At 37.2% G+C, this 27,438-nt stretch overlaps 1 protein-coding gene across 2 annotated transcripts in view; it reads left to right on the forward strand.

Annotated features, from left to right (window-relative positions):
* GABRG3 (gamma-aminobutyric acid type A receptor subunit gamma3) overlaps window positions 1-27,438 on the forward strand; it is an 824,838-nt gene that overhangs the window by 779,601 nt on the left and 17,799 nt on the right. For both annotated transcript variants that reach the window (XM_043922580.1, XM_043922582.1), the window contains exon 7: window positions 26,586-26,738. In XM_043922580.1, the coding sequence (XP_043778515.1) occupies window positions 26,586-26,738 (153 nt within the window). The remainder of the gene's footprint in view (window positions 1-26,585; window positions 26,739-27,438) is intronic.

Here is a 27,438-nt window from a genome sequence, read left to right on the forward strand (position 1 = left end):
AATTTTATTTTCTTGGGCTGCAGTGACTGCAGCCATGAAATTAAAAGCTGCTTGTTCCTTGGAAGAAAAACTATGACAAACCTATACAGCATATTAAAAAACAGAGCTATCACTTTGCCACAAAGGTCCATTGTAGTCAAAGCTATGATTTTCCAGTAGTTATGTATGGGTATAGAGCTGGTCCATAAAGAAGCATGAGTGCCAAAGAACTGATGCTTTCAAATTGTGGTGTTGGAAAAGACTCTTGAGAGTCACTTGGACTGCACAGAAATGAAACCAGTCAATCTTCTAGGAAATCAACCCTGAATATTCATTGGAAGGACTGATGTGAAGCTTCAATACTATGGCTACCTGATGCAAAGAGCCAACTCACTGGAAAAGATTCTGATGCTGGGAAAGATTGAAGGCAAACGAAGAAGAGGATGACAGAGGATGAGATGGTTAGATATTGCCACTAATTCAATGGATATGAATTTGAACAAACTTTGGGAGATAATGGGGAACAGAGGAGTGTGGTGTGCTATAGTCCATGGCATTGCAAAGAGCTGGACATGATTTAGTAACTGAACAACAACAGCAATAACCTTTAAATGACATTTTACTACTTTATGTGTAGTATAAGAATCTAAAAAGAGTATACTTCTATTTCTCCACTCCCAAACTCGTGCTATTGTTGTCATATATTTTACTTTTACATCTGTTGTAATATACACTGCAGTATTATTATTTTTGTTTAATGAAATTTAAATACTAAGAAAATAAATTTTATATTATCCTATGTGTTTAACATTTCCAGGACTGGCCACTCATTTGTGTAGACTCATATTTACATTTTTTGCCACTTTATTTTTTAAATTGAATGATATTTGCTTTACAGAATTTTGCAGTTTTCTGTCATACATAAAGAATCAGCCACAGGTACTCCCATGTCCCCTCCCTCCTGAACATCCCTTCCATCTCCCTCCCCATTCCACCCTTCTAGATTGTCACAGAGCCCCTGTTTGAGTTCTCTGAATCATATAAAAAATTTCCATTGGCTATCTATCCATTTGTATGTGCTTGTGCAAAAGATTCCCTCTAACATTTATTGTGATGTGGATCTGTGAATCATTTCCATTTTAACATGTTTGGAAAAGTTTTTATTTTACCTTTACTGTTGGAGGATGTTTTTGGTAATATAGACTTATAAGTTGACAGAAATGTTTTCTTTTCTAAAAAAAATTTTTAGATTCAGACTTGTAAAGATAAAACAGAAACTTCTCATTTACCTTTTTTTTCCACTCTCCCCTTAGTTAACATCTTACATATCCGTGTCAAGGTTATCAAAACTAAGAAATTTATATAGGCATAGCACTACTAGTTAACCGTAGCCTTTATCAAGACTTCACCAGTTGTTTCATTAATATCCTTTGCTGTTCTAGGATACAATCCTGGACACTACATTACATTTAGATTTCATTTTCCCTTAGTCTCTCTTAATCAATAACACTATGCTTTATGGAATATTGGTCTTGGAAATTTTTTACACTGGTGAGATATTCTGTAGAATGTGTTTGCCTTAAGATTTTCTGATGTTTTCTCATTTTACGTACTTTTCATTACACGACATTAAGGATCACATGTTATCAACATTACTTATTACAGGTGATATTAACCTTCACCACTTGGTTAAGGCACTGCCTGCCAGATTTCTCTACTTTTAACGTTAGAGTTTTATTCTTTTCAATATTTTACTCTATAGAACTGAGCCAGTTAAGTTTAGTTAAATATAAGTCTAGCCCATATTTAACTAGAGAAAATTATGTAGCTGAGTTAATAGACAAATGAACTTCACTTCTCTTCTTTCCCTAGTTTTCTGATTTTTGTTATTGGTAAATCTGATTTCATATAAGGATTTGAGAAAGTTTACTTTTGTTCTATTTTCTAGTAATGATTGTGTAGAATTGGTGCTAGTTCAACTTTGATTTCAATAAACTTAGCTTGATTATTGACACAGCTGTAACAAGAAGAGCAATTGATAATTTCTTCTAAGTTGGCAAACCTGGAACTTTTCATACGGAATCTCAGATAGAATATATAAAAGACCACCCAAGGCCTCTCAATGCCAAGAACTTATGATCAGATTTTCCCTACAATACCTTCAGATTTGGGTGACTCCTTTTCTTGAGGTCCTCAAAATATTGTGAGGTTCTTGCATCTGCCAGGAAATGGCTTTCCTTACTCACATAGTAAGGCTGTTGGAAACCCTGTAAGCAGGAATCAGGGCATTTTCCAAAGGGATTTTTGGCACCATAGTGTCCACCTTGGTTCTTTAAATTCGCCTAGTCGTATGTGAATCTATGGATGTTTCTTTCATATATGTGTTTACAGTCAAAACCTTGATAACAGAACCAATGTTCCCAGTTTTGTCCTTTTAATGGGGAGAACAAATTCTTATTACTGTTAAATAATAATATTTCCATAAAAATAAGAATATTCACTAAGAGTTTCCATATTCTGGAGGTAGAGTGGAAAAGATAAATGTTTTCTCATTGTTTACAAAGTTGTGCTTTGTCAAATTGCTGCAAGTGATAGCTGGCTTAAAGGGAAAGGTTTTCTCACATGTGGAAAACAAGATTAAAAAGTCAGTAATATTTTGAACAAAAGACTTATGAATATGTTGAACTATATTAATCAATTCACTGAATCCTATGTAACTAATTCTTGTTGAAATTGATCTTTTATTAGCAGTTTATGAAACCAAGAAGTTTTCCACTAGAGTTCTGTAATTTCTTATCAAGCTCAGAGGTGTAATCTAAAAGTTATCAGGAACCTATATTTGTCAAAAAATCATTTTGTGAAACTTCTTTGTATAAAAGCTGCAGAGTAAAATAAAAACTCTCTATAAATGATAAAAACCTAAAATTGAATGGTTAAAGATCTGATAACAATGAAATTAACAAATTTGATTATTTCTGCAACATACAAGAATTGGAATCATAACATTATATCAGGATATATCCAGATTTTAGGGACTTCAAATAATTTTTAGAACATTTATAATAATAACATTTACCCGGCAACATAGCCTGAGAATGCTTATCATCACTCATTTGATAAAGCTTCCATGTAATTTAACACACCAAATAAGCCTAATCAGTTTAATATCTCCCTTTGAGATGTTTCAGGAGTCCTCTGAAGTAACTTGAAGTTAGTTAGAAGTCAAAAGAACTTAGTTTAGAGTCTGACTTGGGGCAGTTTGAGAATTTTAGACACTGGTGAAATGAGATCAAGGTCACTGTGAAAAAATACTTTTCACTTAACCAAAGTGATAGTAAAAGAGTTCAAAGGCAAATACACAAATTTACAACAGATTACCCAAAAGGTAAAGAACTTTACAATCCATTATCAGAAACAGATCAATATCCTAAGAAAACTTTGTTCTCTTAAGGGTGAGAGAAGACCAAACTCTAGTTTTGCATCAGCTAACTTTTATTACCAAAATTCATTTGCTTAATTAAATATACTCTAAATTTAGCCAATTCTGACCATGCATAAAATTATTTTTTTCAGGTTGCTTTCTCATAAACCTTTTATGCCTTTCTTATTTTAACTTCAGATTTTGTCTTATGTTTCCCCTACCCCTCTCTCTCTCTTTTTCTTAATATCTCTTTAGGACAAAATTGCTTTCTTTTAACAAAATGAATTACCATTTCTTAGATCTCTGTCTCTGTCTCTGTCTCTGTCTCTCTCTCTTTTTGCATACTAAGATGTGTTCCTTATTACTTTATTTTTATTTTTACTACTTTTAGTAGTTTTAATTATATATATTAGATTTTTTAATCTTTGAAAACCTTACTTTCTTGTGAAAGCTACAAAGTAAGCAATTATGAACTGTTTTTACACTAGCATTTTGTAGACTGGCAAACATACTATTGTTGTTCAGTTGCTAAGTCATATCCAACTCTTTGTGACCCCATGAACTGCAGCACACCAGCTTCCCTATTCTTCACTATCTCCTGGAGTTTGCTCAAATTCATGTCCATTGAGTCAGTGATGCCATCTAACTATCTCATCTTCTGTTGCCTCCTCCTCTTGCCCTCAATCTTTCCCAGCATCAGGGTCTTTTCCAGTGAGTCAGCTATTCACATCAGATGACCAAATTATTGGAACTTCAGCATCAGGCAAACATACAGATACTATTTATAATTTCTAAACATATATACATTTTTATAGAAAATTTTCAGTGTGACATCACACATTTTATTAATAGTTCCAAATATCTTTAATTTTTCTCCACAAGGAAGCCTGTGTTCAGTAATTAATGTTTCAATATTTTATCTTTTTTTGAAATGAGCTAGATATTCAATACATGTTTCTGTTTAACTTTAGCAAAACTCTAAGTTTCAAGTTACAAAAGAGTTTGGAGCAGATAATTTTAAGTTGATATATCATAAATCATAATATTCTTAAATAATTCACCTAAAAACTTTACCTCATTTGCACTTAATTTACTTATCAAAATATCATCATACCAAATACTTCTTGCTGAAAATTTTTATAACAAAGTTAATAAGATCTTATTTGAATAGGAATAATAAAAGTGTTATATGTAGTGCAAATGACTCTAAAGATATATATGTACTGATGATTAAACCAACAAACTTAAACTCACTTTAACACCAAATATTTTTTTATTTTTTCAATTATGACAGTATGATAACACACTTACAGTAGACTTGGAAAATATAGGACAAAGTTACATATAGCTCCACTATATAATACAATTATTTTTAAGTATATAAATGAAGATTTTTTTATTGGAGTTTCAATATCATTCTCTCAAAATCTAATAGAATGAAGAAACAGAAAACTAGAAGGATATAGTAGACTTGAAAAACACTATGAACAAATTTGACCTAGTTAAGATTCAGATAATTTTCACACAACAGTGAGATACAAATTTTATTGAAGTTTCCATAGACTATAAATCTGGAGATACTGGAACATATCCAGGGACATAAAACAATGCTCAAAAATTTCATGGTCTAAAGGTATTGAAATCATACAGAGTCTAATCTCTTATCACTGTGGAATTAAGTTGGAAATCAATATGAAACTATATTTGAAAATAACCCATATATTTTCAAGTGCAAAGTGACAATTTCTAAGAGAGATCTCTGACTAAACTATTGAAATCCTCAATAAACTTAGAAGACTGAAAAAACACAGAGGGTGATTGCAGATAAGAAAGAATTTGAATGAGAAATCAATTTCAAAGTGAGAAAATAATGTCAAAGATTCTTCGGAGGAAAAAACAACACCTGGGCATTTGGGTATTTCACATTTTTCCAAGATAATTCTAATGTACTTCTGGATTTTAAAAAGTGCTTACAAGTTTTTCTCTATTAAATGGTAGGTTTAGTGATATAGAATTTCATTATTTTCTGATGACCAATCATGATCAGTTTACTTCACTAGGTCGTGTCTGTCTCTTTTTGACCCCATAAACAGCAGCATGCCGGGCTTCCCTATCCTTCACTATATCCCAGAGTTTGCTCAAACTCCTGTTCATTGAATTAGTGTTGACATCCAACCATCTCATCCTCTGTTGTCCCCCTCTACTCTTGCCTCTGATCTTTTTCAGAATTGGGGTCTTTTCCAATGAGTGGGCTTATCAGGTCCCCAAAATATTGGAGGGCTTTCCTGATAACAGTAAAGAATCCACCTGCAATGCAGGAGACTCTGGTTCCACCCCTAGGTTGGGAAGATGGACTGGAGAAGGGAAAGGCTGCCCACTCCAGTATTCTGGCCTGGAGGAGTCCATGGACTGTATAATCCATGGGATCGTAGAGTCAGACATGACTGAGCAACTGTCACTTTCACTTTCACTTTCAAGTACTGGAGCTTCAGCTTCAGCATCAGTCCTTCTGATGAATATTCTGGGTTGATTTCCTTCAGAATTGACTGGTTTGATCTCCTTGCTGTCCAAGGGAATCTCAAGAGTCTTCTCCAGCACCCCAGTTGGAAAGCATCAGCTCTTCAGTGCTCAGCATTCTTTATGGTCAAACTCTCACATCTGTAAGTGATTAATAGTTACTTAAAAACTTAAAAGCTTTTGCACTACAAAGGAAACTATAAGTAAGGTGAAAAGACAGCCCTTAGATTGGGAGAAAATAATAGCAAATGAAGAAACAGAAAAAGGATTAATCTCAAAAATATACAAGCAACTCCTGAAGCTCACTTCCAGAAAAATAAATGACCCAATCAAAAAATGGGCCAAAGAACTAAACAGACATTTCTCCAAAGCAGACATACAGATGGCTAACAAACACATGAAAAGATGCTCAACATCACTCATTATTAGAGAAATGCAAATCAAAACCACAATGAGGTACCATTACACGCCAGTCAGGATGGCTGCTACCCAAAAGTCTACAAGCAATAAATGCTGGAGAGGGTGTGGAGAAAAGGGAACCCTCTTACACTGTTGCTGGGAATGCAAACCAGTACAGCCACTATGGAAAACAGTGTGGAGATTTCTTAAAAAATTGGAAATAGAACTGCCATATGACCCAGCAATCCCACTTCTGGGCATACACACTGAGGAAACCAGACCTGAAAGAGTCACGTGCACCCCAATGTTCATTGCAGCACTGTTTATAATAGCCAGGACATGGAAGCAACCTAGATGCCCATCAGCAGATGAATGGATAAGGAAGCTCTGGTACATATACACCATGGAATATTACTCAGCCGTTAAAAAGAATTCATTTGAATCAGTTCTAATGAGATGGATGAAACTGGAGCCCATTATACAGAGTGAAGTAAGCCAGAAAGATAAAGAACATTACAGCATACTAACACATATATATGGAATTTAGATGGTAATGACAACCCTATATGCAAAACAGAAAAAGAGACACAGAAGTACGGAACAGACTTTTGAACTCTGTGGGAGAAGGTGAGGGTGGGATGTTTCGAAAGAACAGCATGTATATTATCTATGGTGAAACAGATCACCAGCCCAGGTGGGATGCATGAGACAAGTGCTCGGGCCTGGTGTACTGGGAAGACCCAGAGGAATCTGGTGGAGAGGGAGGTGGGAGGGGGGATCGGGATGGGGAATGCATGTAACTCTATGGCTGATTCATATCAATGTATGACAAAACCCACTGAAATGTTGTGAAGTAATTAGCCTCCAACTAATAAAAAAAAAATCAAAAAAACAAACAAAAAAATAAAATAAAATAAACAGTCCCTGACTTTAAAAAAAAAAAAAAATCACAATAGTAAAAGGCGTTTATCAGTTTTCACAATCAATAGCCAGACTAAAATTAAAAGATAATTACAAGTGCAAGCCATAATGGAAATATGATTAACCTAACAGTATAAAATAATTGCATACAGTTTGAGGGGTTAAGTAGAGTGACCGGGTAAGTGGATATGCATGCACACACCTGTTTTCATCTGCCCAGCCAGTCTAGGTCTTTTGGTTGGTACACTTAATCCATTTACATTTAAGGTAATTATCAATACCTTAAATGTATAATCCTATTACTGTTTTCTTAATTGTTTTGGGTTATTTTGTGTAGGTCTTCCTTTTCTTGCCTTTCCTGTCTAGAGAAGTTCCTTTAGCATATGTTATAGAACTGGTTTGGTGATGCTTAATTCTCTTAACTTTTGCTTGTTGTAAAGCTTTTGATTTCATCACAAATCTGAACAAGAGTCCTACTGGATTGTAGGTTCTTCCCTTTCAACACTTTAAATATATCGTGCCATTACTTCCTGGCTTGTTGAGTTTCTTTGAGAAATCAGCTGATAACCTTATGGGAGTTCCCTTGCATGTTATTGCTTTTTTTCCCCTTGTTGCTTTTAATATTTTATCTCTTTCTTCAATTTTTGTCAGTTTGATTACTATGTGTCTCATTATGTTCTTCCTTGGGTTTATCCTGCCTGGGACTTTCTGCACTTCCTGGATGTGGTTGACTATTTCCCATTTTAGGGAAGTTTTCAGCCTACTGTCCTTTCAAATGTTTTCTCAGGTACTTTCACTCACTCTTCTCCTTCTGAGACTCCTATAATGAGAATGTTGGTGCATTTAATGTTGTCCCAGAGGTCTCTTACTTCATTTTTTCCATTCTTTTTTTCTACATTCTCTATGCAGCAGTGATTTCCACCATTCTGTCTTCCAGGTCCCTTATTCATTCTTCTGCCTCAGTTTTTCTACTATTCATTCTTTCTAGTGTATTGCTCATCTCTTTCTGTTTGTTCTTTAGTTCTTCTAGGTCTTCGGTAAGTATGTCTTGCATCTTCTCCATTATTTTTCTGAGATTCTGGATCATCTTCACTATCATTATTCTATATTCTTTTTCTGGAAGTTTGACTATCTTCACTTCATTTAGTTATCTTTCAGAGGTTTATACTGCTCCTTTGTCTTGGACATAACCCTCTGCTGTTTCCTACTGATTAAATTTCTGTGATGTGGCTCCCATTCTAGAAGGTATGGCGATATAGTTCTTGCTTCTTCTATCTGCCCTCTAAGATGGGAGTAACTGGTGGTGGGAAGTCCTGGGTCTTACTCTGGTAGGCATGTTCATGCTCAGTAAAATTTTGATCCAATTGACTGCTAATGGGTGGGGCTGAGCTCCCTCTCTATTAGCTGTTTGGCCTGAGGTGACCCAGCCCTGGAGTCTACAGGCTCTATGGTAGGGCTAGTGGTGACCTTCAAGAGATCTCATGCCAAGAAGTACTTCTCAAGACTGCTGCTGCCAAAGCCCCCTTCCCTGAGACAAGCCACTGATGACCCATGCCTCCCCAGGAGACCATCCAACACTAGCAGTTAGGTCTGGTTCAGTCTCCTGTGGGATCACCGCTCCTTCCTCTGGTTCTTGGTGCAAGCAAGATTTTTGTGTGTGTGTCATCCAAGAGTGGAGTCTCTGTTTCTCCCAGTCCTTCTGAAGTCCTGCAATCAAATCCCTCTGGCCTGCAAAGTCAGATTCCCTGGGGATTGCCAGTCTCTATGCTGGATTTCCAAGTTGGGAAACCTGACGTGGGGCTCAGAACCTTCACAACAAGGGGAGAACTTATTTGGTATCAGTGTTCTCCAGTTTTGTGGTCATCCACTTGGAGAGTATGGGATTTGATTTTATAATTATTGCACCCCTCCTACTATCTAGTTGTGGCTTCTCCTTTGGATATGGTGTATCTGTTCTGGTGGTTCTAGTGTCTTCTTGTTGATGATTATTCAACGCCTAGTTGCTATTTTTCCGTTCTCACAGTAGGAGATGAACACAGATACTTCTACCCCTCCATCTTGAACCAATCTCACAAATAATAATTTAATAATGCATTTTTCCTAGATCTCATGAACCTGAAATTTATTTGTGTTAGTTTTTTATATTTCAGAGAATTTATATAAGTTCTTAATTTTTTCAGGCCAATTAAATAGAACATATTTATAAATTAATTTTGTTCATACCATTTAGAGATAGAAATATATGATGTTTATCACATACATACCTAGATATACCCACATCCATATAAACACAAACAGAAATCTCTTAATTTTCATTTTCATTTTAATTTTCATTTGATCTATATGTCTTTTTTTGTGAGAGTACCATGCAGTTTTCACTACTGTAGATTCATATAATAGCCCAAAATCAGGAAAACATATTCCATTAGGTCTGTTCTTTCTCAAGATTGCTTTGGCTATTCAGGGTCTTTTGTGTTTCCATATAATTTTTTCTTCTTTCTTTTTTAAAAAAAAAATTACTTGTTTTTTTATTTTTTTTATTGAAGGATAATTGCTTTACAGAATTTTGTTGTTTTCTGTCAAACTTCAACATGAATCAGCAATAGGTATCCCCTCCCTTTTGAAGAGATGGGATCCCTCCCCATCCCACCCCTCTAGATTGATACAGAGCCCCTGTTTGAGTTTCCTGAGACATGCAGCAAATTCCCGTTGGCTCTCTGTTTTACATATGGTAATGTAAGTTTCCATGTTATTCTTTCCATACATCTCACCCTCTCCTCCCCTCTCCCCATGTCCATAAGTCTATTCCCTATGTCTGTTTCTCCATTGCTGCCCTGTAAATAAGTTCTTCCGTATCATTCTTCTAGATTCTGTATATATGTGTCAGAATACGGTATTTATTTTTCTCTTTATGACTCACTTCACTCTGTATAATAGGTTCTAGATTCATCCATCTCATCAGAACTGTCTCAAATGCCTTCCTTTTTATGGCTGAGTAATATTCCACTGATGCTTTTGAACTATGATGTTGGAGAAGAGTCTTGAGGGTCCCTTAGACTGCAAGGAGATCCAACCAGTCCACCCTAAATGAAATCAGTCCTGAATATTCATTGGAAGGACTGATGTTGAAGCTGAAACTCCAATACTTTGGCCACCTGATGCAAAGAACTGACTCATTTGAAAAGACCCTGATGCTAGGAAAGATTGAAGGCAGGAGGAAAAGGGGATGACAGAGGATGAGGTGGTTGGATGGAATCAGCCACTCAATGGACATGAATTTGGGTAAACTCTGGGAGTTGGTGATAGACAGGGAGGCCTGGCGTGCTGTAGTCCCTGGGGTCACAAATAGTCGGACACGACTGATCAACTGAACTGAACTGAACAGGCAGATGAAAAAAAAATGCTCAACATCCCTAGTCATCAGGAAAATGTAAATCAAAACCACAGTGAGAGATATCACCTCACACCTGTCAGAAAGGCCATTATGAAAAATAACACAAAGAGCAAATGTTGGAAAGGATGTAAAGAAAAGGGAAAGCTGTATGCAGTTTTGGAGAATGTAAACTGGTACAACCAGTGTGGAAAATGGTATGGAGTTTTCTCAAAAAACTGGAACTACCATATGACCCAGTAATTCCACTCCTGGGTATATACCCAAAAAACCCTGAACACAGTAATTCAAAATATATATGCATCCCAGTGTTTATAGCAGCATTATTTACAGTTGCCAAGATATGTATGCAACCTAGGTGTCCATCAAAAGATGCATTGATAAAGAAGTATACATACCTCACCTCTTTTATATATATGTGTGTGTGTGTGTGTGTGTGTGTGTGTGTGTGTATACACACACATGCACAGAATGGTATACTACTCAGCAATTAAAAAGGATGAAAATTTGCCACTAGCTGCAACATGGATGGACTTAGAGGGCATTATGCTAAATGAAATGAATCAGAGAAATAAAAATACTGTATCACTTATATGTGGAATCTAAAATCTACACAAACTAGTGAATATAACAAAAAAGAAGCAGACTCCTAGATAATAGAGAACAAACTACTGGTTACCAATAGGGAGAGGGAAGTTGGGAGGAGCAATTAAAAGTAGGCGGTAAGAGTTACAAACTATTAGATATCAGGATATATTGTACAACACAGAGTATTTAGCCAATAGCTTTAAGTATCTATAAATGGAGTATTTATAAACTTTAAAAAATCTTTAAAAATTGTGAACCATTAAATTGTTACCTGTAACATATAATACTGTGCATAAAACATACTTCAATTAAAAAAAGAAAAAGGAGAAGGCTAAAAAATACTGATTAAAATTGTTTGAAAACTGAGTTTGAAAAAAAGAATGTTTGTGGTTTCTCTCAGGCCCTGGATTTGAGCCAGCTTTCTGCAATGTGCCCACTAGCCAATGTGCCCACTAGCCCACTACTAAAGCTTGCTCTTGCCACTGTTGGGAGCATACACAGGGAGCTAGCTGCAGGTTGCAGGGGGATATCACATGTAGAGTGCTAGAAGTGCCTATAGGCCATTTGGGGAAATCCAGAGGTGAGGCACCCTCAGTAAATTGTGGGCATACCTTCTGATTGAATCCCTGAAGCAGATAGTAGAATCTTTGTCCTTTTGTTAGGGTCCATCACAAGCCCTAAGTGTTCATCACCCCTCAGGTTGCCACTCAGGACTCAGTGCTCTGGGTGAGGGAAGAGAAAAGTGGGTGTCATTAGCAGCATCTCTCACACCAGGGAAGGCAAGCATTCACTTCTGTGTTTTAAATTTCTTCTATTGGAGAAATCACAGATGAAGAAAATCTCTTGGCACAAAGCTGTACTGCCTTGGGGGAAGAGGCTATGTAGGTAAAGTCTAATCTTGATTTATTTGCTCTAGTAGTGCAACTTTTCCAATAGACTCCTGGATTCCCCACCAAGTCTCTCTTATCTGTAGGTGATTGTTTAAATCAGTGTTTTCAGGAGCTCCCTGACCACAGCTGAGAGGGGCAGCAGCTGATTCATGGGCCACTTCATGGCCTACAGCTGGGACCAAGTTCTGTATACCTACTAGCAAACATAACAATGGGTGTGACTCCTCATGGGTCCCTAGGCATATGGTGTTGCTGACAGAACCAAAGTCAAGCAGGACTGTAGCTGAACTCTAATACAATCAGAGTTGTTTCTAGGTCTGTAGCTGTGACTTCAGTAAATGAGTCAGTCTTCTGGGTATAAATCTGTTTTCTCAGTGGGTCTCTCTTTATTCTTTGACAGCATAGTTTTTTCACAGTCTTCTAGCTGAATCCCATATCTCCCACAAAGGCACTTTTATCCATGGATACATGAAAGAGATGGGAATACCAGACCACCTGACCTGCCTCTTGAGAAATCTGTATGCAGGTCAGGAAGCAACAGTTAGGACTGGATGTGGAACAAGAGACTGGCTCCAAATAGGAAAAGGAGTACATCAAGGCTGTATATCGTCACCCTGCTTATTTAACTTATATGCAGAGTACATCATGAGAAACGCTGGGCTGAATGAAGCACAAGCTGGAATCAAGATTGCTGGGAGAAATGTCAATAACCTCAGACATGCAGACAACACCACCCTTATGGAAGAAAGCATAGAACTAAAGAGCCTCTTGATAAAGTGAAAGAGGAGAGTGAAAAAGTTGGCTTAAAGCTCAACATTCAGAAAACTAAGATCATGGCATCTGGTCCCATCACTTCATGGCAAATAGATGGGGAAACAGTGAAAACGGTGGCTGACTTTATTTTGGGGGGCTCCAAAATCACTGCAGATGGTGACTGCAGCCATGAAATTAAAAGACGCTTACTCCTTTGAAGGAAAGTTATGACCAACCTAGACAGTATATTAAAAAGCAGAGACATTACTTTGCCAACAAAGGTCCATCTAGACAAGGCTATGGTTTTTCCAGTAGTCATGTATGGATGTGAGAGTTGGACTGTGAAGAAAGCTGAGTGCCGAAGAGTTGATGCTTTTGAACTGTGGTGTTGGAGAAGACTCTTTAGAGTCCCTTGGACTGCAAGGAGACCCAACCAGTCCATCCTAAAGGAGATCAGTCCTAGGTGTTCATTGGAAGGACTGATGCTGAAGCTGAAACTCCAATACTTTGGCCACCTCATGCAAAGAGCTGACTCATTGGAAAAGACCCTGATGCTGGGAGGGATTGGAGGCAGGAGGAGAAGGGGACGACAGAAGATGAGATGGTTGGATGGCATCACCGACTCGTTGGACATGAGTTTGTGTAAAGTCCAAAAGTTGGTGATGGACAGGGAGGCCTGGCGTGCTGCAGTCCATGGGGTTGCAAAGAATCAGGCACGACTGAGCAACTGAACTGAACTGAAGGGAGCAATATGTTTGAGGGACCTCTGGTTTGGCCATTGTGCTGATGTCATTCTCCCTTATTTTTCCATTTCTTTGTAGCAAATTACCAGAGATTTTGTAGCTTAAGTCAAAATAAACATAATTCAACAGTTTCTGTAAGGAGTATGGGTGTGGCTTATCTGAGTCCTTTATCTAGGCTCTCATAAGTCTGTGATTGAGCCTGAGCTTAATTTTCATCTGCAATCTTGACTGGGGAAAATTTTACTTCTAAACTCATTAGGCCGTTAGCAGAATTCATTGTTTCTAACTGTAGAGCTCACTTCTTCAAGACCAGAAGAATTTTTCATCATGAAAATCAATTCTTTTAAGGATTTTCTTCTGATTAAGTCAGGCCCACCCACAATAATCTTTCTTTGGATCAAACTTGAAATTAACAGGTCTGCAAAGTCCATGCTAAAACCAAATCACATGTTCTGCCCAGATTCTCAAGAGGAGAGAGTCATACAAATGTGTAGCTAATTGGGAGTCATTTTAGGGTATGTCTGCCAGGTATGTCTTTGGTGTCTGAGGAGAGATAAAGAAATGAGGATACCCATGACATTGAGTGAATAATGATTTATAATAGTATTCTCTGGGAACAGTGAAAATTATGGAAGATATAGCTAGTGTTTAACCTTCAGGGAACATTCTGTATGTTGTAAATCTTTATATTTCAGGGAACACAGTACTAGCTTAACAAATTTTTATTTTACAAGTAGTATCAACAGGCTGTTCTACGCTGTTGTCCTAAAAAGTAATAATTCACCTGCTGTCCCAAAAAGTCTTCAGTATAGCTTTTCCTTACCTTGGGTAAGGAAAAAAGTCACAAAAATGAGCAATTAGCAAAAGATAAATTCTTCTTACAATTCCACTGACCTAAGATGACTTTTCTATCTTGATAAATCAGAGAAACTTCTCACTCCCTCTCCAACTTTTTCCATCCATCTTCCCCTGGGAAATGGGCATCAGGCACATTTCACGGCAGACTCTGATGACCTCTAAGGATTCTAGAAGCACTGAACCCTGTTATCTGTCATAAGAGTTAATTGGAAACTCAAGTGTCTGATTTAGAAAGAACTAATCTCAATAAAACAAAATCTCTTCAATTTTGTTTGTGAATTGCATTAGGAAGGCTGCACATTTATCAGAGCAAACAGCTAAAACACCTCAGAGAAGGAATTAGGGCCTCTAAAAAGCATGTACTTGGAGAGGAGACTTCATACTCAAGTTGGAGCTTGCCAGGTTCCTGAGTATGTGTCTGTGTGTTCATAATGTACATGTGTGCAGGTATGTGTACACTTGCAGAGGTTAAGCACATAGAAGAAACACCTCTTTTTCAGTCACCAGTCCTAGAACTAATGACAAATATAACTAAGAATGGACCTGGCCTTATCTGAGAAACTGCACATGTGGTGTTCAATCACTCAGTCGTGTCCAACTCTTTGCAACCCCATGGACTTAGCCCACCATGCTCCTCTGCCCTTGGGATTCTCCTGGCAAGAATACTGGAGTGGGTTGCCATTTTCTCCTCCAGGGATTGGAGGGGAAAATCTCCAACCTAGGGATTTAACCCATGTCTCCTGCGTCTCTTGCATTGGCAGGTGAATTCTTTACCACTGAACTACCTGGGAATCCCTGAGAAACTTTCTAGGAACATGTTTTCAGAAATAAGGAAATGGTTTTGCCTTCTATGAAGATATGTTTTAACAAGCCTAGAAAAATAAATTATGTACAGAAACGTGGTATTTCTGAAAATGAAGCCCTATGCCCTCTTCCTTCCAATTTGGGATGACTGGCACATTGGCTTTGTATTGGTCTTCCTTTCAGAGACAGTGAAGCTGGAACCCACAATTCCTCCTGCTACTGCTTCTCCAGATATTCGTTCCCCATGGGAGCTAGAAACAGAGAACCAGGGGTTCTCTGGAACCACTGTTTAGGTTGTGTCCCAGAACCTCACCAACAGCCAACTGAGTTATAGAACCACGCCCCAGAATGAGGCCCTGACAACCCCTTCTCACTTTCACATCTGACAGTGGGACGTTCAGGCAGACCCATGAGTTAGGCAAAGGGGTATTCTGAACACAGGATATGTGGAACCTGTTCACCTCAGGTTGGTGCAAAGCAGATGAATTTGTTAAAATGAATCTGCTATGGAGCTGTCCCTCTATTTTTCTTACGGAGGAAATTACAATGGTGGTTGAAGAAATTATTCAACTCGTGGAATATTCCATTGAGATTGTGTTCATAACTGGTAGGGTGTTTTATTGTGTTTTGCTTTTCTATTTTCTGCTCAGTTTTTATTGAAATTTTATGTAAATATTAATAGACCTTTAAATATCACACATAAATAATAATATTTCCCCAGGAAATAATATAACTTGACCTTCACATTACTTAGAAAAATATGTTTGTGTTTTTTATTGCTTCAGGTTAATCATTCTGCTTCCTTTGTACTGAAATACTAATTTGATAAAAATTTTTAATGTTTCTTGGGAAATAACCTCCAAATTGATGTTTCTACTGGCCATCCTGAATATTGCTACAACAGAACACCATATTTTACAAAAAAATATTCTAATTTTTTGAAAGGCATAATTTTACATGGGCTTCATATAGTCTGCTTGTGAATATTTTAAGTAAAAATGGGACTGGGGGACTTTTTTCATAGAAGGAACATTTCTTTTTCAGTCACCATCCCTAGAACTAATGACAAATATAACTAGGAATGGACCTGGCCTTATCTGAGAAACTGCACGTGTGGTGTTCAATCACTCAGTTGTGTCCGACTCTTTGCAACCATGAAAATCTTTTTTTTTTTTAAACAAGTACCAGTTGATTGCTTATCAGGTAACATTGATAAACAAGACATATATTCTAAAACTCAACTAGTTTATTGGTTTTTAATCTAATATTTTATTTGAATTATAGAAATAAATTAATCACAGTTGTTAGAAACAATTAGAGAGTGCTTTCTGGTGGACTAAATGATTTCTAAGCTGAGCTTCAAAGTTGAGTGTGAACTATTAGGATGCAGGTGAAAGGAAGCACATCCTACACAGAAAATAAGGTATGCAGCAACCATTGTGGAAGGATCCTGGCACATCTGAGGACCTGGGGAAGTGCAAAGAATACAGGGACAAGGGGGCATTTTGTTCAGAATGATGCAGACTGTTGGAGAGGGGGAAATTCCCCCCACCCTCCACTCCTCTTGAGTTCTTATGGTTGGACTAATATTAATGATAAAATTGACATGAGACAGATTAACAAGAGAAGAAGAAACAAAATTTGATTCATACACAAAGAGGTCTCATAGAAGTGAGACCTAAGAAGTGCCCCCAAACGTAGCTTTTATACTTTTTAAACCAAAAAGAACATTTCATCTGTGAGGAATTAATATGATAAAGAACTTGGGTTTTGAGTGCTTATTTAGTGAGGAATCTAAACAGAGCTTTGGTTTGGGGTAGTAAATTAAAGAAGGGAAAAGGTTTGTTTATACAGTCTTCCTGGCAATAAAGATGTCCTACCTCTAGACGTAGGGAGTACACCTTTCACATGATAGATTGTTTTCCTACATCTGGAGACAAATAGGAGGGTCAGAGTATATCTCTTGCACTGGTCATTTCTTAAGTAACTTTAATTCAAAATAATCACTATGCCATTGAGGCATATTTTGGGGTAGCTTGCCCTGGGCCCCAGAAAGACCATAATAAAGTTTTCTTTCCCTTTTTAAAAATTTTCTTTATTTTTTTTAATCAAAGGATAAACGCCTTACAGAATTTTGTTGTTTTCTACCAAATATCAACATAAATCAGTCATAGGTATACATGTGTCCCCTCCTTCTTAGACCTCCCTCCCAACTCCCTCCCGTCCCACCACTCTAGGTTGTTACAGAGCCCCTGTTTGAGTTCCCTGAGTCATAGAGCAAATTCCCATTGGCGTCTGTTTTACAAATTGTGATGTAAGTTTCCATGTAACTCTCTCCATACATCTCACCCGCTCCTTCCTCCCCCTGCCCCCATGTCCATAGTCTGTTCTCTATGTCTGTTTCTCCAATGCTGTCCTGCAAATAAATGCATTGGTACAATCTTTCTAGTTTCCAAATATATGTGTTAATACATGATATTTATCTTTCTCTTTCTGACTTACTTCACTCTGTATAATAGGCTATCCATTCATCTACCTCATTAGAATGTAGGCTCGAATGACTGACTCAAATGCATCCCTTTTTATGGCTGAGTAATATTTCACTGTATATATGTACCACAGCTTCTTTATCCATTCATCTGCCAGTGGACATCTAGGAGGCCTCCATGTTCTAGCTATTGTAAATTGTGCTACAATGACCATTGGGGGACATGTATCTTTTTCAATTTATATTTCCTCAGGTATATGCCTAGTAGTAGAATTCTTGGGTCATATGGTGGTTTTATTCCTCATTCTTTAAGGAATCTCCATACTGTCTTCCGTAGTGTCTGTATCAATTTACATTCTCACCAACACTCCAAGAGGGTTCACTTTTCCCACACCCTCTCCAGCATTTATTGTTTGTAGGTTTTTTGATATTGGCCATTCTGTTTGGTATGGGGTAATATTTCACTGTAGTTTTGATTTGTATTTTTCTAATAATGAACTATGTTGAGCATCTTTTCATATGTTTGTTAGCCATCTGTATGTCTTCCTTGGAGAAGTGTCTGTTTAGTTCTTTGGCTCACTTATTGATTGAGTTGTTTATTTTACCGATATTGAGCTACATGAGCTGCTTCTATATTTTGGAGATTAATTCTTTGTCAGTTGTTTCATTTGCTATTATTTCCTCCCATTCTGAAGGCTGCCTTTTCACCTTGTTTATAGTTTCCTTCATTGTGCAAAAGCTTTTAAGTTTAATTAGGTCCCATTTATTTATTTTCACTTTTATTTCCATTTCTCTGGGAGGTGGGTCATAGAGGACCTGGCTGTGATTTATGTCAGAGAATGTTCCACCTATGTTTTCCTCTAAACTTTTATAGTTTTTGGTCTTATATTTAGGTCTGTAATCTATTCTGAGTTTATCCTCATATATGTTGTTAGGAACTGTTCTGATTTCATTTTTTTTGCATGTAGCTGTCCAGTTTTACAAGCACCACATATTGAAGAGGCTATCTCTGCCCCATTGTATATTCTTGATTCCTTTGTGGAAAATAAGGTACCCATAGGTACATGGGTTTATTTTGGGGATTTTTATCTTGTTCCATTGGTCTATATTTCTGTTTTTGTGCCAGCACCATACTGTCTTGATGACTGTAGCTTTGTAGTATAATCTGAAGTCAGGAAGCTTGATTCCTCCAGCTTCATTCTTCTTTCCCAAGACTGCTTTGGTTATTCAGGGTCTTTTGTGTTTCTATGTGAATTGTGAAATTTTTTGTTCTAGTTCTGTGAAAAATACCATTGGTAATTTGATAGGGATCACATTGAATCTGTAGATTGCATTTGGCAGTATAGTCATTTTCATATTTTATAGTCATTTTCACATATTGATCCTTCCTACACAGGAACATGAAATATCTCTCCATCTGTTTATGTCATCTTTTATTTCTTTCATCAGTGTCTTATAATTATCTGTATACCATTCTTTTGTCTCCTTATGTAGGTTTATCCCTAGGTATTTTATTCTTTTGGTTACAATGGTGAATGGGATTGATTCCTTAATTTCTCTTTCTGATTTTTCATTGTTAGTATATGGGAATGAAAATGATTTCTGTATATTGGTTTTGTATTCTGTGACTGCTAAATTCACTGATTAGCTCTAGTAATTTTCTGATAGTATCTTTAAGGTTTTCTATGTATAGTATCATGTCATCTGCAAACAGTGTCTACTTTATGTCTTTTTTGATCCGGATTCCTTTTATTTATTTTTCTTCTCTGATTGTTGTAGCCAGGACTTCCAAAACTACGTTGAATAATAGTGGTGAGAGTGGACACCCTTGTCTTGTTCCTCCTGGGGAATAATTTCAGTTTTTCACCATTGAGACTAATGTTTACTGTGGGTTTATCATATATGGCCTTTACTATTTTGAGGTAGGTTCCTTCTAGGCCCTTTATTTATTTATTTTTTTAATTCTAATCATAAGTATGTGCTGAATTTTCTCAAAGGCTTTTCTGCATCTATTGAGATTGCAGTATGGTTTTCATCTTTCAATTTGTTAATATGGTGTGTCACATTGATTGATTTGCATATATTGAAGAATCTTTGCATCCATGGAATAAACCCAATTTTATCATGGTGTACAAGCTTTTCAATGTTTGTTGAATTCTGTTTGCTAGAATTTTGTTGAGGATTTTTGCATCTATGTTCATCAGTGATATTGGCCTGTAATTTTCATTTATTGTGTTGTCTTTGCCTGGTTTTGGTATCAGGGTGATCATGGCCTCTTAGAATGAGTTTGGAAGTGTTCCTTCCTCTGCAATTTTTTTTTTTGAAAGAGTTTTAGAAGGATAGGCATTAGGTTTTCTCTAAATGTTTGATAGAATTCACCTGTGAAGCCATCTGGCCCTGGGCTTTTGTTTTGGGGGAGAATTTTGATCACAGTTTCGATTTCAGTGCTTATAGTTGGGTTGTTCATAGTTTCTATTTCTTCCTGGTTCAGTCTTAGAAAAGTGAACTTTTCTAGGAATCTATCCATTTCTTTCAGATTGTCCATTTTATTTCCATTTGGTTGCTTATAATAGTCTTTTATAATCCTTTGTATTTTTGCACTGTCTGTTGTAACTGCTCCTTTTTCATTTCTAATTTTGTTGATTTGATCCTTCTCTCTTTTTTGCTTGATGAGTCTGGCTAAAGGTTTGTCAATTTTGTTTATCTTCTAAAGAACCAGCTTTTAGTTTTATTAATCTTTACTATTGTTTCCTTCATTTCTTTTTCATTTATTTCTGTTCTGATCCTTATGATATCTTTCCTTTTACTGACTTTGGGGTTTTTGTTGTTTTTCTTCTTCTTTTTTCAGTTGTTTTAGTGTAAAGTTAGATTTTCTATTCAATGATGTTCTTGTTTCTTTAGGTAAGATTGTATTGCTATAAACTTCCCTCTTAGGACAGCTTTTACTACATCCCATGGATTTTTGAATTGTTGTATTTTCATTGTCATTTGTTTCTAGAATTTTTTTTATTTCCCTTTTGATTTCTTCAGTAACCTGCTCATTATTTAGAACTGTTTTGTTTATCTCTATGTGTCTGTGTTTTTTATAGTTATTTTCTTGTAATTGATATCTAGTTTCATAGTGTTGTGGTCAGAAAAGATGCTTGATATGATTTCAATTTTCTTAAATTTACTGAGGTTTGATTTGTGACCCAAGATGTGGTCTATCCTGGAGAATGTTCCATGTGCACTTGAGAAGAAAGTGCATTTTTCTGCATTTGAATGGAATGCCCTGAAGACATCAATGAGATCCATCTGGTCTAAGGTGTCATTTAAGATTGTGTTTCCTTTTTAATTTTCTTTTTGATAATCTGACCATTGGTGTAAGTGGGATGTTAAAGTCTCCTACTATTATTGTGTTACTGTCAATTTCTCCTTTTTTGTCTGTTAGTGTTTGCCTTATGTATCGAGGAACTCCTATGTTGGGTGCATAGATATTTAGAATATCTATTGCTATGTCTTCCTCTTGGATTGATCCCTTGATCATTATGTTGTGTCCTTCCTTATCTTTTGTAATATATTTTATTTTAAGATCTATTTTTTCTGATATGAGAATTGCTACTCCAGCTTTCTTCTGATTTCCATTTGAGTGGAATATATTTTTCTATCCTCTCATTTGCAGGGTATATGTGTCTTTAGGTTTAAAGTGGGTTTCTTTTTTTTTTTTCATTTATTATTATTAGTTGGAGGCTAATTACTTTACAATATTGTAGTGGTTTTTGCCATACATTGACATGAATCAGCCATGGATTTACATCTTATAGACAGTATGCATGTGGGTTTTGTTTTTGTATCATTCAACCAGTCTATGTCTTTTGGTTGGAGAATTTAAGCCATTTACATTTAAAGTAATTATTAATATATGTGTTACAATTGCCATTTTCCTAATTGTTTGGGGTTTATTTTTGTAGATCTTTTTCTTCTCTTGTATTTCCTGACCATATAAGTCCCTTTAACATTTGTTGTAAAGCTGATTTTGTGGTACTAAATTCTCTTAACTTTTGCTTGTCTGTAAAGCTTTTGATTTCTCCATCAATTTTGAATGAGATCCTTGCCAGGTAGAGTAATCTTGGTTGCAGATTTTTTTACCATTCAGTACTTTAAATATAACCTGACATTCCCTCCTGTCCAGATCAGCTGTTAAATGTATGGGGTTTCCTGTGTATGTTACTTGTTGTTTTCCTCTTGCTGCTTTTAGTATTCTTTCTTTGTGTTTTATCTATGTTAGTTTGATTAGTATGTGTCTTGGTGTGTTTCTCCTTGGGTTTATCCTCTATGGAATACTTTATGCTCCTTGGACTTGATTGACTATTTCCTTTCCCAATTTGGGTAAATTTTCAACTATAATCTCTTCAAAAATTTTCTCATACCCTTTGTTTTTCTCTTCTTCTACTGGGACCCCTATAATTTGAATGATGGTGCAATTAATATTGTCCAAGAAGTCTCTGAGACTATCCTCAGTTCTTTTCATTCTTTTTACTTTATTCTGCCTTCAGCAGTTATTTCCACCAGTCTATCATCCAGCTCACTTTTCCATTCTTCTGCCTCAGGTGTTCCGCTAGTGATTCCTTCAAGACTATTTTTAATTTCAGTAATTGTGCTGTTTGTCTCTGTATGTCTGTTCTTTTATTTTAATAGGTCTTTGTTAATTGATACTTGCATTTTCTCCATTTTATTTTTTGAGGTTTTGGATCATCTTTACTATCATTATTCTGAATCCTTTTTCAGGTAGTCTGCCTATTTCCTCTTTATTTATTTGGACTTACATGTTTCTAGATCATTCCTTCATTTGCACATTACTTCTCTACCTTTTCATTATTTATTTTGTTTTTAACTTATCGTGTTTGAGGACTCCTTTTCCCAGGCTCTGATGTTGAATTCTTTCTTCCTTTTGGTTTCTGCCCTCATCAGGTTGGTCCAGTGGTTTGTGTAAGTTTCAGGTAGGCTGTGACTTGTGCTTGTGTTCCCTCTGATGGGCATGGCTGGGTGAGGTGGTAACCCTGTCTGCTGATGGTTGGATTTGTCTTTTCGTCTTGTTTGCTGTTTGAATGAGGCGTCCTGCACAGGGTGCCACTGGCAGTTAGGTGGTGCCAGGTCTTGCACACAAGTGGTTGCCTTTGTGGGTGTTCTCACTATTTGATATTCCCTAGGGTCAGAAGTTCTCTGGTAATCTATCAACTTGGAGTCGGTGCACCCACTCCAAAGTCTCAGGGCCTGGGCTCTGGCCAGGAACAGAGATTCCACAGGTGGTTTGTTATGGCAGTAAATGGTATTAAAACAAACATACAAAACTGAGAAGCAAAAGGTGCATCCCAGATAAATGGCAATTACAAAATCAGGTAAATAATAACTAAAATAATGGAATGTACACACACATATATACACACCCATAAGCAAAACCAAAAGTACAAAAAAGATAAATAAAGTATAATAGAATGACCTTGCAAACAAAGGAAATAAAAAATTATATCCACCAATTAAGAAAAAAACTAACTAAATTGCAAACTGGAAAATGGAACTAAAGTAAGGTGCCAACTGGGGAATAAAACAACAAAAACAAAATAAACTGACAAATATGGTGAGAAAAAGAAACAAAGAATATAAATGCAAAGTTAAGCAGAAGTAGATAAAGAAGATTTATATACAGTAAAGATTAACTACAATGGGAAAAGAACAGTAGGAAAAACAAACAAAGGAATAAATGTGGAAAAAAATAACAATAAATTTTTTAAAATTTTTTAATAAGAGAGAAGAAAAAGTTAAAAAAAAAAAAAAGGAAAACCCCACAGAACTACAAAAGGCTAATGTAGAGACAGAAGTATATAACAGAAATAAAAAGTGTGATTTTTAAAAATTCTCTAAAGTTTAAATAGATTTAATAGTACTAGTAAAAACCATCAACTACAACAACAGAGTGAAAAGGGGGCAGGGGGAACATCCAGAAGCAACTACAGAACAAGTCAAAATATAAAAAATATTTTTCTTGGGTCTCTGCTGTCAGCACCCATTCCCTCACTGGGAGTCACAGTCCACCTTACCTCCCTAGGATGCCTTTCAACACTGGGCTGGTCTCTGGACCTGCTGTGGGGTCTGCTCAGACTCTAGTCTGGTCCTATTCCTGTGTATTCTTGCCCTCAATGTCCACAGGTGTCAGAACTAGTGCATTTTCTTTTGTGAGAACTCTCATTGTCCTTTTACATATTCCATAGACAGAGTCTTCCTAGTTGATTGTGTGGATTTAATCTAGTTTGTGCAGTGGGTGGGAAGGTTTGGGGTCTTCTTCCTTAGCCACACTGCCCCTGGGTTTCAACTGTAGCTTTATCTCTACCTCTGGACGTGGGTCATCCAGAAGGGTTTGCTCCTGAGGCTGCCCTGGAGGACTTGGTTCTGCCCCAGTGAGGGCCAGGTGTGGAGTTGGCACAGCTGCTTAGGTCACAGGGGCCCTGGCAGCACCAGGTACTCAAGGGAGCTGGCAGCAGGAAATATCATGCTATAGAAAGGTATGGCAACCCACTCCAGTATTCCTGCCAGGAGAATCTCCTGGGCAGAAAAGCCTGCAGACCACAGTCCACAGGATCTTAAAGAGTTGGACACGACCAAAATGACCCCATTTGCATAGATGCAGGACTCTTTCTAGCTTCTGGCAGTTCTTTCCCAGTAGGGATCATGCATGGAGGTGGTGCGGTTGCTTGGATCATAGGGACCCTGGCAATGCCGGCTATGCAGAAGCACTGATGTCTATTGTCGCAGGAGACGTGGTGTTATTAGGCTTTTTCTAGTCTGTGGCAGCTCTGCCCCAGTGAGGAGTGAGCATGAGGGTGGCACAGCGGCGCCAAGTGTGCAGGGACACAGGAGCTATGGCCGTCTCAGGGTCTTCTTCTAGCCTCTGGTAGCAGGTGATCTGCGGCTAGTCCTTCTCCATTGCCCCACCCATTCAGGCCTTTAGAGGGCGCCCCTGACTTGGCTCCTTCTCTTGCTCAGCACTGTCAGGGGCTTGAAGGGCCAGCCTCTCTGTTGTTCGGCTGCTGGTGCTGGCCTGTGGGAGAGAGAAGCTAAAGGGATGGCCCCACCCTACAGACTCGGCAGTATCACCTTGCCTCCAAGGCGGCCTGGCTTTCCTCCACAGGCATTTCCCACCACAGTCTCCTCCCGTGTGTCCCCTCGGGCCGTCTCCCCACCATCAACAGCAGACCTCCCCCTGGATTCCCCCACAGTCCCCACACTCCAGCTCCCAGCTGCTGTGCCTTCTAAGGGACCCACGTCCCTGACTGGGGTATGTATGGCTGTGGCAAGGATTGTCTGCGTGACTCTCATTCCATTTAGACCGTCACAGATCAGCTGCTTCACACTCAGCCTCAACTCTTTCTCCTCTGTCCCAAACAGTTGCCCCAATGTGGAGATCAAACCCCTGCTTCAGTTCCCCTACCTGCCAGGGGCAGGTCCAGTCCTACTAACTCTTCTCTTTTTCTCCCCACTTCCTTCATTCTACTGAGTTTTATCTGGTTCTATATATTATTTTCCACTGGTCAGATGCTCCTGCCCACTCTCAGCTGGTGTTCTGCAAGCACTTCTGTGTCTGAAGGTGTATTCCTGATGTATCCATGGAGAGAGATGCACTCCATGTCCACCTACTCCTCCACCATCTTATTCTCTCCATTATAAAGTTCTGACGGTTGTACAGGAGTAGCGAGATGCTGTGTCCTGGAAAGATCCTTTTGGTGACAGAGCACAGAATGATCCAGAGTACTGAGGGTTGTTATGAGACAAGCCAGGGGCTTTGGTAAATAGTACATGGGCTAGGTAGGAAAATGAATTGGGGGATATATAGAAGTTGAAGAAGGGGAAATGAATCAGAAATGGTTGTCTAGGTTCCCACCTTGAATAAATGAAAGGAGGACCTAAACTAAGAGAAGGTATTGGTGTGATAGAGATAACAGCTCATTTCTGGTCATCATGAACTTCAGGTGCCAGAAGGTTGAATCCAGCAGGTTGAAGGACGGAGGTCAAATGGGAGGAAGGAGAGAGACACAATTCTTCAAAAGATCACCTAGAAAAGACATGGGTAGAGGCAACTTTGGAATAAAATAAACAACGTATTAGGCATGCACACTCTCCCAGCCTCTCATGGAATCTTATGAAATTTCCAGTAACATCTCTATTAATCCCAACTCTTTTATGTGTGGCTTTGCTTTAGTAAAGAGGAAATAGTGTCCATAAAATGATTTCTTCAGTTTGTTTTCTGAATAATCATGAAAGGATAAGATAAATAAAAAAATATTAAGTAAAACATTATAGTGATTGATAAGCTTGAATTCATACTGCAAAAATGGAAATATAAATTTTTTAGAGAAGTTTAGATATGAAAGTTTATGTATAGGTCTGTTACTATTGAAAGAGCAAACCAAGAATGAAGCTACTTGAGGGGTGAGTTTTCTGTTATCCTTGGTCTTAAACATGTAACATACAGCTAGACAGAAGTGATAATAGCTCACTGAGTAATGGCCTGAATAAATGGTGTAGAATAATGGCATAGAATAAATGTGCATGTCTATCATACATATCAAATAATATGTATCTTTTTCTGTCTTTTACAGTAAAATACTTCACACAGCCATGGATATAATAAAAATTAAGTTTCAAAGCACCAGAATTTTGACTCTTTCCCCAATTTGATAAATGCTGTACTTGAATACTTTTATCAAGTCATTCATTTAACAAAATAAGTTATAAATTATTTACTTGAATTATTTTAACACAAGAAAGTTGTGTTAATTTTGGCAATACTTCATTACAGGTGATTATGTTGTCATGACTATATATTTTGAATTGAGTAGAAGAATGGGATACTTCACTATTCAAACATATATTCCTTGTGTACTGACTGTGGTTTTATCCTGGGTATCATTCTGGATCAAAAAAGATGCTACACCAGCAAGAACAGCATTAGGTGAGTTTCAAAAAAGTCTCCTACCATTTTGTGTAATTTTAATATAGAACTATATTCATAAAAATACTTTCAATGAAAAAGACTCAGTTCAAATGTAACTGATCTAATTTGAGGGCTACTTGATTAGTTTATTTATTTTTAAATAGACGAGTTAGATTTTTCTTCCTGACAATAAAATTTCATGTGTACCACTTAAGTTGAGGTTAGGTATTCAAAATAAATCAATTGCATCGTTCTGTACTGTGCTCTACGGATGATGTCATTAAAAATGTAGTCATGTTCTGAAACCTGCCACACTCAGAAGTCTCATTAGGTCAGTGAATGGAAATAGAACAGTGTATGGAAATAGAACCTTTGAGGATTGATGACCAAATCAGTAAAACAATCTTTCAATAAAAGAGGTACTGCTTGTCTAGAGCAAATTTACCAGCAAACAAGAAAATTATTATTCTTTTCAGCTATAATTTACACATTAAAGCTCAAAATCTTTTCATAAATTTTTCTCTGGTACCCTAAGTTCTCTTAATAAAACACTAAATTTCAGGGGTTTTAGATTTGTAGTGCATGTTTTATGTCAATTTTTCTTTATGGTAGGAATTTTGCCTAACTTTCTATATTTTGATTTGTTAATAATGTATGATATATAGTTCTTTCCACCAGCACTCTCACAATTTCTTTTGGAAATCAAGCTACCTCAATA

Source organism: Cervus elaphus, chromosome 13 (assembly GCF_910594005.1).
Source record: "Cervus elaphus chromosome 13, mCerEla1.1, whole genome shotgun sequence".
Taxonomy (NCBI): Eukaryota; Metazoa; Chordata; class Mammalia; order Artiodactyla; family Cervidae; genus Cervus; species Cervus elaphus.